This window comes from Nesoenas mayeri (assembly GCF_963082525.1).
Source record: "Nesoenas mayeri genome assembly, chromosome: Z".
In the NCBI taxonomy this organism is placed as follows: domain Eukaryota; kingdom Metazoa; phylum Chordata; class Aves; order Columbiformes; family Columbidae; genus Nesoenas; species Nesoenas mayeri.
Window position 1 is genome coordinate 51,296,191 of NC_137542.1, and position 13,208 is coordinate 51,309,398.

A 13,208-nucleotide genomic window follows, 5' to 3' on the forward strand; every position below is an offset into this window, starting at 1 on the left:
CAGGAAGCAATGGGAAATGAAAGATGCAAAGGTTAGAATAGTACACAGTGCCCAGACATCAAGCTACCACACAGAAGGAATAGGAATTGAAAGGAAGCCACTGTACCAAAGCCACCGTATTAGAATAAGCAGGATCAAAACTGCACATCACATACTGCTGTTGGCTATACTGAGTAAGAGATTGGAGGAAAAGCTACATCACCTTCCTTGACCCAAGTGTGAGAACGCTGAAGCAACAATGGATATTGTCTAGCTTCAGAGGTCAAGAGATCTCTGTTGGCACCTGATACAGAGAGAGCCATTTCAGAATCTATAGGCTTAGAAGATGGTGACTCAATAGCAATATTGCTATATTAATATTAATTGCTATTTAATATTAAATAGCACACAGTCATTTTGATAATCTAGCAAAACACAATAGCTCGGGCCACCACAGTGCTCCAAGTTAATCTTTCAAGTATTTGGATTGTCTTGCATTAGTTCTCAAGCCTGACTGCTTCCTGGCAGAGTGGAAAGGAGTTTGCTTTCCTTTCCTTCCCAAGCCGAAACTCTGTAGTGCCTTGCTTAGCGCCACCAGAATCAGTTATCTCCCCACATTGCCTACAGGGAACTGAAGTTCTCTCATACCAACCCAGGCTCCATGACCCTGATGTGCGGATGCTTCTATGGACCATCAGCAATCATACCAGTTGCCAAAATACTCCCACTTCAAAGCTGTATCTTTGATGCAGGGAGGATAGGAAAGTAAATTAGCATTTACCCTGCATGTATGGAACATCGTTTCTCTACAACAATCATGCTACTGCCAGGGGAATAAATAACTGCATACTAAAAAGGATGTCAAAGATGTATAGAGAATGAAGCCTAAATAGCAAGCATGTTCTCAGGTATCTGTGTAGGGATTTAATAAACACATGCCACTATAGACCCTGGAAGACCTCACATCTCCATCAGATGACCAGATCCGCACAAGAGAGGGCGATGGACACAGGCTTTGGTAGGCGCTGAATTCAGGAACAGAGCAGTACACTCCACTGCCCAACTGCTCAAAAGCATTAATTTTTCTTTAGTCTGTCCAGAGGTCCTTCCTAGATAGAAACACTCTAAGAGATAGACCCCAGAAGTTGCTTACAAGTCTGTGAGGGAGAGCAAATGCAGAAGAAAGTTTTCAATACACACCTGTGCTTCACACAGAGAGACTGTCTCGCAAATCGCAGACAGTGCTGGGCTAGCAAATGCATTGCCAGCTATGCCTAGAGAAGGCTGAAGAGAGATCCAGGGTATAAAAAAAGCCTCATTCAGTTTGCAATAATGCTCATTGATGACTATGAATAACAGCAGGAGGAAAGCTGAGCAGCTAGGCAGCACATTCATCATCTAAAGAACCAATAATTCTCAGTGCACAACAGCAATAATCCTTAACCAGACTAAAAGCTCTCTGCAGCTGAGTAAACTGCCTCAGCCACCGCCTAGCAGCAAACAGGAATCAGGGAAAAACAAACACATCCTTCACTAAACTCTCCTTCCAGTTTATAGTAGCCAGAGGTTTAAATATTTACTGAAGAACAGGTATTCTTTAAAGAACTACTAAAGTTAAAGTCCTCATGATAAATAAAGAATGTTTTTTCCCCTCACAGGCAATTGCATAGCAGAACAAAAATGCATTCCTTCACACTAACATTTCTCAAAGACTGGGATAACATGGAAAAACAAATCTATTTCAGAATCTTGATTGGGTCCAATATCCATTAATGGTCAACTGTACTGTAATTAAGACTCTTTTCAAGAAAGGTAACTAGTTTCGTTTACCAGTTAAGAGAGAAAAAGTCCCTGTACAATCCAGTGAGGAAGGCCTCTGGTGATTCTAGATGCAGTAATGGAGCCCCACTGCCCTACCATAAACACGGATACCCTTCATCCCACCAGCAGACACCACCATCCCTCATCACCAATAGATCAGAAATTCATTGCTCTTCCTCCCTTTTGAAGGATGGAAAGGGGAACCAGGAAGATACAGTTCTCTGCCACTAAAGAAAGGATGAGGAAGAGAAATGGCAGTGACTGCAAAACAGAACACTGCCATGTCTGCCTGCAGCCACCAGTGAATGCTGTCACTCAAATTAAGATCTTTCAGCCCAGCACTGACAAACTATCTCCATCAGACATTTTTTTAATATCCAAAGCTTGCAAGAACTTAATAAGGGAATGCAAGCTTAGTCCAACAACTTCTTAAGCCTTTAAGGCTAAAGAACACCTTGCTGGTGTTCAATGTGCTCAAGCAGAAAAACAAGAAAGGAAGTATCCTGGGAACAGATCACGGTTCAGGTACGACAGAGGAGAAAGGCCAACCAACTACTAAAATCGCCCTGGGAAAAAAAACAAAGTTGAAGATGGAAAATGTTGTAGTCACATGCTAGACTTTGTTCTGTTTCACACCCTCAAGTACTGAGCAAAAGGGAGGCACACAGCATAAAGCAAGCTTTCATACATTTTTATGGAAGTAAAATATGAAAAACAAACTTTGTTTCAAGTGACAATTCCCAGTGACTACAGTGTTTCTTAAGGTTGCAAAAAAGAGGATCGACACTCTACTTAGTTTTACCATAAGTAAATATAACACAGTGCAATCCAGTTCCTCTGTGGAAACACCAAAGCTTCCCCACTTCCATATCATGACGAAGGGCAAACTGAAGTAGCCGAGCTGCAGATAACCATTTCAGCTAAGGGCTGTGCAGATCTCTGACACATCTCCCAACTAGCAGAACAGATGACTGTATAGGATGAGAACTCAGTTCACCAGTATCAGCTGGTTAAGGCTACACATGCCCACAACATCAAATCACCATATCAAACACACCAGACTTCAGAAATGCAAACAGTGTAGTAGAAGGACAGAGTAATTACGTTGTGTGTACACAGCCAGGAGGGGCAACACAGCAGACAGAAGAGAAGCCGCCACACACTTACAGAGGAGAAGTTACAAAGGCTGTAAAGGTGTTTCATTTTACAAAGCAAAACCCCTGCTCAGTTCTTGTCACCTCCTTTGCCCACAGCTCATCATAGCCACTGCTTTTGTTACCAGCTTCAGGATACAAAATAGGGAAAAAAGTACCAACCATTGTTTCTGCTTTCTCTAATTTTCTCCACTAGAACCTGTGTATTTCCCAAGTCTATACACTTAGTGTAACACAATCCTTCTATAATTATAGTATCTTCCCAAAGTGTTAATTACAGAGGAGACACTTGTCACTAAACTGAATAAAGAGGTGTCTGTGTCTCAGAGAAATACCAAGGCAAAAAAGTTTTCACTTACTAATACAAATAGCATATTCACATAACACTAATTAGGACAGGCAGAAGACTCCGTCACTAGGACGTGAAAACTAAAAAGGGAATAAACCACACCAAGGTGTCAAAGTTAGTAAAAATAAACTGCAGCAAAGGGGAAAGAGAAAGGTGTGTAAGGCATACAGGTAGGAAAGATTTCAGTACTGACACAGCCAATTGCTCTTTAAAAAAAGAAACATTTTTATCCCCTTAAATTTATACCAGAAAATGGCATTTTTCAATACATTGTGCAAAATTAACTGCATCAACAGTTGCATGCCTATTCCAAGACAAAACCTGGTCTCTTGAATAGAAATCCCCATTAAAAAACAAACAAGCAAAAAAACCACAACCAACACAAACCCACACACCACCTTCAGCCCAAAACTGACAGATGCCACCTTATAAAACATGTTTTTTCCTAAAGAAGTTAAATATGGACAAAATCTCAGCTTTATAAGTATTTTTGCTTTAGAGTTCTAAATAGCGAATTACTTACTATGAGAAACAGTACAATTAAAAAATATCTTGAAGGCAGAATGTCTATATATAAATTACATTACAAATTCATGGGACAACACCAAGAGCAGTTCCACTTATGGATTAATGCTACATAGTTTGTACAACCCTGTAGAAAATATTAAAAGAACTGAATTGAACCAAATAAAACTACAAATAATAAAATATTGTTTTTAAAACCTGTGATCATAAATAAAAAGTTTGACACAAAGTAAGAAAACAGGTTCTTATTGCATAGATATACTGCTGCTGCTGTAAAAGCAAGATGTGGTGATGCAAATATTTTTACCTCATTCTGAAATGCAGTCACTGCTGCCAGTGTACATTTAACATAAATGCAAACAAAACTTACCAGATTTAAAAACAATACCCTCTATGCTATGCACTGAGACAATACTCTGTAAATCAGTTTATTTTCCATGTTGTGGACAAATCCAGGCAGTGTAATTATTTTTCTGCATGTGATTAGTAGAATCAAAGTGCGTATTTTCCCACAAGAAATGTGTTGACTGTGAGAATACTGGGTCTTGCAATACCCTATAAAGCTTTCAATTTAAAGGTTAGTTCTGGAAATTTGGAACTGTAACATCAGGGTCTTTTTCCATTAATAACAATGACTACACTACAAATGGCTAAAGAGCAGTTACGGGTGGAAGAAGTAGAACAATACAATAGCTCAATTAAAGAAGAGTTTTAGTGCACTTTGCTCATTTTAGCCAACATGCTACATTGATTGCCCTTTCTGCATACAAAGTGGACTCCAGGGTTTCCATTGTAAGAAATAAATTACTTGGCAAGCAAAACACTGTGTCAAGCTGCCCTTTTTTTCCTTATAGACCTGGACATTTTAAGACAGAAGCTTTGCAAGACATTACACAATTCTTTGTTTTTATTATTAAATGAGAAAGTCTGATTTGTTACATTTTCACATTGCTAGTCAGAAATGCTTCAGTGATGAAGAAAGTCAATGCTGGGTCAACTCAAGTCCTCATTCTACCACATTCGTTTACAAAGAAATCATAGCAATGTTCAACACACCCAACACAACATTCCTTGGTTTCTTCAGAGAAAAGTCCCATCATTCTTCCTCTAGTGGGTATGTTACTATGTATATTAGAATTTTTTTTTTGGACAATACATCCCCAAATTTTCATGAGATCAAAACAGGCTTCTACAGATGTTACGGAAGTCTTCACACATCATCATCATCTGACGTATCAGTGCTGCTTGTCTCAGAATCCTCATTCTCCAGAGCAGGTTTGAAAGTGCTGTTTTTCCAGGGGCTAAACTTAAAATCACAAATGAGGCCATTTTTCAAAACGCCATTTTTCCGAAGGCCATTTTTTTGTAACTGAAATGAGAAAACAGGATGTATTTAGAGAAAGAAAAAGCTAAACACAACAATCTGTTGCTACATTAGATCTGAAAAACTACTTTTTACTATATACACACAAAGTAAAACTCTCCTGAGAGCCTTCACTTCTGGGTCAGCCACCTCCATCCAAGCCTCTCCAACCGTGCTGAGCTCCTGCAGCCAACAGAAGCCCAGCCTCTTCTCACCCACATCCTCAGATACCTTGCCCCAGTGATCCCTCCTCCCACATGGTCTCTCCTGTGATGCAGTCCCTTGGTTCCACAGTGCTTCGAAAACATCTAGGCAAGGTCTGCAATAATGAGGGAGTCTAAAAGAGGAGCAGGGAGGAATGGGTATCCCCATCTGTCTACCTGCTAGAGCTGGAAAGTCAATGACACTGGTGAGAAAGCAAACAACTGATTCTACAAGAAAGGAATTATCGCATTTCCGCATGTAGCGCAGAAGATGCGCAATAAGCCAAGCATTTAAGAGCTGAATATTCCAAACACTCTAATTAATATACGTGTGGCTAGACTTGTGGAAATATCCAATGTTCAAATTTAACAATGCACAAGATTCTCCCTTCCAGATCCTTCTCAGTGACCTTATCAGGTATATAAAACACTCCTAATGTTAAAAAAAAAAAAAAAATATCAAGTCTAGATCGCATTTTCTGACTTTGTTACTAGTGAATTAAATGTCTTTCCATTTCCAAAAGAGAAAATTCAGATTTTGTAGAATCAAGGAACCTGCATAAAAACCTTGAAAGAATATTGCCTCTCCTCAGGCTAAGCTGCAGAAGTGGAAAACCTGTGCCATTCTCCTACCAGAAACGCTGAAACTACTCAGAAGCACTCCCTTACCTTCCCCTTGATATTTTGAGAATAGACCTTACCTACAATAAGCACTGGTCCCCTTTCTTTTTGATGCAACCCTTCTTCCAAAAGCATAATACTGAAATGGTACTGAAATGGCAACATCCCTGACCGTCAGAATTACTGTCCCTTACCATCAAAAGTACTGCGGATCCTCCTCAATGGTACGCATTTAGGGTAGCCAATTACAAGTTGATAATGAACATTAACTTGCCATTACCTGTTCACTAATGACTCGGAACTCCCTCATCTCATCCTCTGTTAGTGGAGCACAGGTTTCATCATTTTCACTGTCTTCCTGCCAGCCCATCTCCTTTAACAACCTTTAAATTAAAAATGACATCATTAAGGAATTTGCTATGCACACTCAAACATCTCAAGCTCTGCCTGCATATATGTGTAAAGATCTGTAACAAATGGATTAGTCTATATTTTTTAAACAAACTCTTACATAAAAGTAGTTAAAAGCCTTACAAAAAGTTGTATAAAGCATAGAAGTTGCAAAGCTCTTAGGTCCTTCACAGATGACCCTGTTTTACCACTACATGTTGGAAAAATGGCACCTTCAAAGAACACTGGGCCAGGTGGAAAAGTAGGGTATGTATTTCCTTTGCGTAACTGCTCTGGTGGAGCAGCAGTGTACCCTCTTAAAAACACTATGAAGAGACAAAGACTCGTGTTGAGGAATTCTGCAGTTTTTCCTGGATAACAGAGCAGCCATGGGGAATACTGGTGGTCACCCTCCATAGAAACCAATCCATGATGCAATGGTGTCACATAATTTCTTTTTTTCTAGCACATGCAAATATCAGAGCTACGATAGGCTTCTTTGCAACCGAGTCTCACCCATCAGCAGATGCTGATACTCCAGCACACACAGGCTACAACTAGGAGTGAGTTTTGGGATGAGGGGAGAAAAAGAAACAAGAGCAGAAAGAAAGTGATCTGATATGTGAAGATGCTGTGAAAACTGGGGTTATCTGAGGGTGAAGACACTGTGACGTTTAACAATGAAGACAGTAAGTTCTCTTGCTGCAAAGATTTGCCAAAAGGATTAGCACCTTCTTCAGGACAAATCATGCATCTGTTGACCTTAAATGTTAAAGGAGATTAAAGCTATTTCACAAAAAATAACGAAGTTTCTAAATTATATGCCAAAACTGACATGAGAAACTGACACTGGGAGCTGAAGAACTGTGAATATATTATATTCAAACAAGGAATTAAGATGAACTCACAGTTTATGCCACATGAGGGATACTTCCTTCAGCCAGATACCAGCAAAAATTGCCCTTCAACATAACCCTCCCCACAAAGAACTCTAGGTCCCACTACAATGGCTGTGCACTGGGCCAACCAGCAGCTGACCAATGACTGTTGTTAAAACCTTAATAAAAGCCTGGAACTATAGAAGGAGAAGGGGAAAAGAACACTGCTCTGCTTATAAAAAGTTAACAGGACATCAACAGAAATGGTAATTACATCCTCTGTAGTAGCTGGACCAAACTGGACAATGCATCAGCCAGGACCAATTAAATCCTCAGGAAGCAGCAGAAATAAAAAAGCAAGTAATCCAAAATTATCTTTTAAGAGAGTATGTGCATTTCTATAGACATACAGAAAAAGCCTCACAATGCCCAATGCAGTTCAATTTTACTAATATTTTTGGCAAACGTAATTCGAGTTCAAAAGTTTTACTACAAGCAAGATGTTAACAATATTATGTACAATAAACAGTTACAGAGCTCCTGCTAATGTAAATAAAATTCAGGGCAACAGCTAATTAACTTTTAAGCAACATTGTGTCTAAAGTTAGCAGGACAGATGCCCCTTTAACGTGACAGCAGGGTTATGGAATAGCTAAAAGTGTGAAATACCTAAAAAAAAATTAAACATCAGATTAGCACACTTGACACCAACAGGACAGCTGCATGTTAGAAACCTACCCAGCAGAATGGAAGCCCAAGACATAGTTTGTCCAAGATACGCCTATACTCTTACTAGGTATGCATGAGTTAAGCTGGTCACTTCAAGTCCACTTTACCACAAGAAGACTTACCATGACATCTGTCTACATGCATGCAAAGGTCACAGCCAAAGGGCTGGGACAGTATGGAGACACAGCATCTCTAAGATGCCACGAAGGAAAGACACTTGCCCAGAAACCCTATGAAGGCTACTCACACACATCTAATCTATCACTGTAGTTCTGCAGTTGCCAGACACAGTAATAATCTGACAGAGCTCACAACAAGTTCATCTCCAGACTAAGTTGTGATTTCCCAGCAGCATCATTCTCACGGCTACCAGTTGCTACTTCAGTTACTTTTGTGAGATACTGGAACTGTTTCAATCCTTTTTTTGAAGTTACTTTCTCTGTTTCCAGAGATATCACTGAATGCATCAGCTAATCAGCTACAGAAATAGTTACTTTAACAATGAGGAAAAACTTGCTAGAGTTTTATATAAAATGTATCATTTAAAGCCTTATTAATACAAACAGCAAAGACATGCACTGCTCCTCCTAGACATGCAGGCCAAAATCAGAGGGATGAATTCACTACAGTTTGCTTTACTTCTTTATAAGGAAATAAAATAAATTTTTAGTGAAGCAAATCTAAGTATATTCCATGTTAGATTAGTACATGTCTAAAAGTTAAAGTTTAACAGTACTTATTAAATATTCTATGTGTTCTCAGTTTTCACATTCTGACTTCTGAAACTAGCAAGAATTTATTATATGCTCACATACCATGAAGGAACATTCCTTGTATTATATAAAGTACATACCTATGCTCTGCTTCAAGTGAGCTTGAAAGAACATCTGCCTGAGGGAAAGCTGAAGATCGAATGATCTGTTGAGATGTAACTGAAGCATTGCCGTTCTCCTGCGGAATTTCATTTTCAAAGTTTAGGTTTATGTCTCTCTCGTGATGAGGACTGTTGCTGTTATGCAAGTTAAAAGACCCATCATCCTGTTAAAAATAATTATGTATTACAAAGGTAAAAGTCACTTCCATTTACAAGTAAATGTCTGCAAGTGCTTGAATTCAGTGATCCTGTTTAATATAAATTAAGTTTAAATGAAGACACTATGCTGCTTCAGGGGTAATTCTGTTCATACTTCTACAGTTTGCAACATCTGGATACTACAGAAATCTTAAGTTATGCCACTGATTAAGTAATGTAGAAAGTACCTCCCATACTCTGCCTCAAACATATCTTAAAATTCAAATTTAATTAAGCTGCCTTTCATACTTAGAGAAATAACAGGTTATCTGCTGAACTTACAAACAATGTTCCTAATCAATTACCAGAGCTATGTGTGTCAGCAGAAGCCCGAAAGTGTAAGAGTTCTCAAGTTCACTCAGTTTAAGGGGCAGGTCACAGCACCTATACCTCAATCAGCAAATTAGGCTGCTGCAAGTTCAGAAAGACTGGATACTGCTCTTTAAATTCAGACAATAGTTTCCCCTGTACGCATGCACTCACCACAAGCTTCTCAGGTTGTCATTAACAGCCACTGCACCTTAAAGCCATGAAATAAGAACTAGGAAGAAAGTTTATTTAGAAAGCAGGCTGTTGAGGTTCACTCTAAATATTAAAAGCTCTGCAATCCTACAAACCAGAGATATTTCTTTTTATTCTACTCATTCAGCAACCCATAATTCTTATTTACTAATGAGCCAAATAAACTCACAAGTCTTACCAACTGTAAAAACAAATATTAGAGTATTATCATTAACTAGTTAACACCCTTTTGACAACAAAAGTCCCTAAACTGGGGATACAACAGCATTTTCCGTGGCAGGAGGCAATCGCTCTATCAGCCCTTCTGCACTTGTAGGAAGCCATTCTACAGAATCCAGGATCAAAACCATCATCATCATTTCCCTCTCACTCACAGTGCTATCCACTTCCAGAAATTTTTAAATCCTCAGCAAGAATTTCTTAAGAACAACTATGTCAGTAAACACATATTCAGCTGTTAAATCACAGGCTTGAAGAATGCATCTCAGATTATCAAACAAAATTCATAAAAATATTAAATAATTCTAATATGTAGGGCAAAATAGCTTCTTCCAAGCATGATTCATCTGATGACCTCATTTGCCTTGTTATTTCAGAGGTGAAATCTGTTACTGAAGGTCTTAAAATTCCATCAACAGGATCGTGTTATAAAAAACTGTTGTGCAGTTATTTCCCTATACACCCAGTTGCACACCATGTCTTCTACTGATGATCATCGAAACGAACACTGGAAGTAGGATAACCATTAGATACATGATTCATTGAACAACTTTTCACACTTGTTAGTGACACAGCAATTACAGGGAAAAGGAAGCACGCACTTATCGACACCTACTCCAGACTACATCTTACATACACCTGGCCAAGGACATTACAAGTTCCACTACTAAAAGCCTTTTATTTTTTACATACACTTGCTTCTTAAAACTCAGCTAAAGTACAATGGGACAAACAAATGCATTTGATGTATGTATCACAAAGACATCACGAACTCAAGACAATTTCAGGAACAGAAACCCCTCCACCAAATTTGTGTACTATTTTCAGAATTTTGAAGCTCAAGACAGTGTTTCCAAATATCTTTTTAATCTTAAATCAGAATCTTTGTGTATTTCTTAAACACACATGAACACCAACCCCCAACACCCATCTCAAGATGCTCAGCCACAGAACACCTAATGGAGAGATGCAGACCTTTCTTAACCCATACATAGAGCTAAGTTGTACAGTGTCATAACGGCCTGGAATAGGATCAGAAAAGTCATCTTACTTTTATGAGCAATGCACACAGGCACTGTTTCTTTTTCAAAGTCTCTGAATCCAAATAAACATTCATCAAGACATGTCATCTATCTGTCTGATTCATAATTTATGGTGGGTTTTGGTTTTGTTAAAACACTTCAAGCCACTCATTTACAGTAAACAGGATTGTAATCACCTCATCCTGAATAACACAATACTTATCATTTGGCCTATGCACAATAGCTACACTTATGACTTGTTGGTGGCTGGTAGCACTGAACCAAATATTCTTTGGTGCCAGCCAAGTACTGCACAAACAGACCCAGACTGAAAGAAACCTGACACATATTATGTACAGAGAGTATAGGCCTTCCGGTTCTCAATTAAAAAGTAAAATCAGGTTCTTTATATAAGCATAAATTGAACTACTGTTTCTATGACTAGACCGAGAACAGAGAATTTCTGGCTACCTAAACCAGGTAGTTTGAGGAAACAGAACAAAGTTTTTCCATTGTTTTATAGTATAACGAACAGCCAAAGTATGAAACACTGCCCTCCACAAAGATTAGATTAATGTAGTAAGCTTAATTTTTTGGTTGTTGTTGCTGAAGACGCGGAGGTACCTGAGTTATTAACATGTATGAACATATACTGCGCTAAGAAAACAAACAACTAAGAAGCACTGGAGAAAGAGCAGTACTTGGAATAACTGTTCCAAATTCATCAACATGTAATTCCCTTCCTTCATTAAGAGATCCAAGACCATTTAATCAAAATCATGTAAACAACTGTTTACCACCAAATAAGAAGTAGTTTATGGTCCACCTGAAAACTGCTATTGCTGGATCTACAACAGGAATGAACAAAACTACCTTCTCTTGGCCGGCATGATTCTCATCTTCATGTTCTTCTTCCACTCTGTCTCGTTTCAATGCTTTCAAAAATTCACTCTTCTTATCATTCCGCATTCTTGTTAATTTTGTTAAACGAGGCTGACCAACTTTGTCAACAGGGGATGAAGAATTTGACCGATTACACTAATGTAGGGAGTAAGAAAAGGAAATAATATTAGATGTTTATTCATTTAAGAAGACTCCAAGAAAAAGACAGAAGGACCCCTCGGCAGCTGTAGTTTCAGATTTCACCTACATCCACAGTCAAAAGCAGACAGAAGATGTTTATATTTCAGTATATACAGTTCTTACATGTAAACCCAGAGATGCAGGTTTATGGAGTACTGCTAAAGAACAGTGGACCTTTTGAAGTGTATCATACCATTAGCAGTTTCAAAGTTTAAACCTACCAGATTATACTTCCCAATGCACTATTTTTACTCCAAACCAAGCCTAAAAAGCAGCTATGCAGTACCTAAATGCCAGAGATATGCCTTCACACACATTAACATAAAGAGAAGTTGATTTAATACAATTCTGCATAAAATTTACTGATCCACTTATCAAACCAAATTACACATTTTAGAGATTTGATAAAAACTACAGACATGGCTTTACCTCTCTCACTGAATTCTGAGATACAGTAAATGCCTTGGCAGTTGATTTGAAAGGACTGAAATTGCCAACACCATACGCAGATTCATGAGAAAATGGATTTCCAAGTTTGTTTTCTTTTGCTTGGCATTTCCACTGTGTAGGCTAAAACAAAATGTAAAGAGTCATGAACAACAATAAGATTATTTTCAGAAATCTTTAGAAAAATGATTAAGCAAAAGCAAACTATAAGTACAACCATGATTTTGTTCAAACACCTGTTTCCTTGTGGATAAGAGACAGTTTATGAGCAATTCATCTGCTCACAAATACTGTTTACACTTTTTATACAAAGATGAAAATTTCAAAACAATTAAGACCCTCATATTTGAAGTATTAAGAATCAAAACAAGAAAGTACTCAACAGCTGAAAGAAGTGTTTTTAATGTAGAATGCTAAGAGAGTTAAGAACCACTCCATCAAGAGCACAGAATAATTCCTGAAACAAAATTCCAAAAATTAAAATGGAAAGTCACCCTTGGAAAGGAATCAGAATGACCCTAGTAAGTTGCAACATCATCTCTATCAATACTTGGGACAAATTCTGAAGTTATTTTTATGTCACCTGTATCTCTCTACTAGGTATCTATTTTTCTGTTAAAATATGAAAGGCACTGCTGTACCCTAAGTTAAAAAACTTCCTTTTTTCTCTCACTTGGACAGCTCTTGCACTTCTCACAAAATGTAAATGAAAAACAAAGAGAGATCCAATTACAGTATAGCTTAAAAAGAAAAATGAGAAAAAGTTGTTTTCACTTTCGGGGTGTACTGCACTGAGGAAGAGTAGAAAGCATAATACTCTAAGAACAGCAC

General features: G+C 38.2%; 1 protein-coding gene across 5 annotated transcripts in view; it reads right to left on the bottom strand.

Annotated features, from left to right (window-relative positions):
- Positions 1 to 2,282: 2,282 nt before the first annotated feature.
- GPBP1 (GC-rich promoter binding protein 1) overlaps positions 2,283 to 13,208 on the bottom strand; it is a 36,034-nt gene continuing 25,108 nt past the window's right edge. For 4 of the 5 annotated variants that reach the window (XM_080362110.1, XM_080362111.1, XM_080362112.1 and 1 more), the window contains 5 exons: positions 12,360 to 12,500; positions 11,721 to 11,885; positions 8,866 to 9,050; positions 6,296 to 6,398; positions 2,283 to 5,197 (listed from right to left, as the gene is read on the bottom strand). In XM_080362110.1, the coding sequence (XP_080218236.1) occupies positions 5,039 to 5,197; positions 6,296 to 6,398; positions 8,866 to 9,050; positions 11,721 to 11,885; positions 12,360 to 12,500 (753 nt within the window). In that variant the 3' untranslated portion in view covers positions 2,283 to 5,038. The remainder of the gene's footprint in view (positions 5,198 to 6,295; positions 6,399 to 8,865; positions 9,051 to 11,720; positions 11,886 to 12,359; positions 12,501 to 13,208) is intronic. The other variant, XM_080362113.1, reaches the window with a different exon arrangement.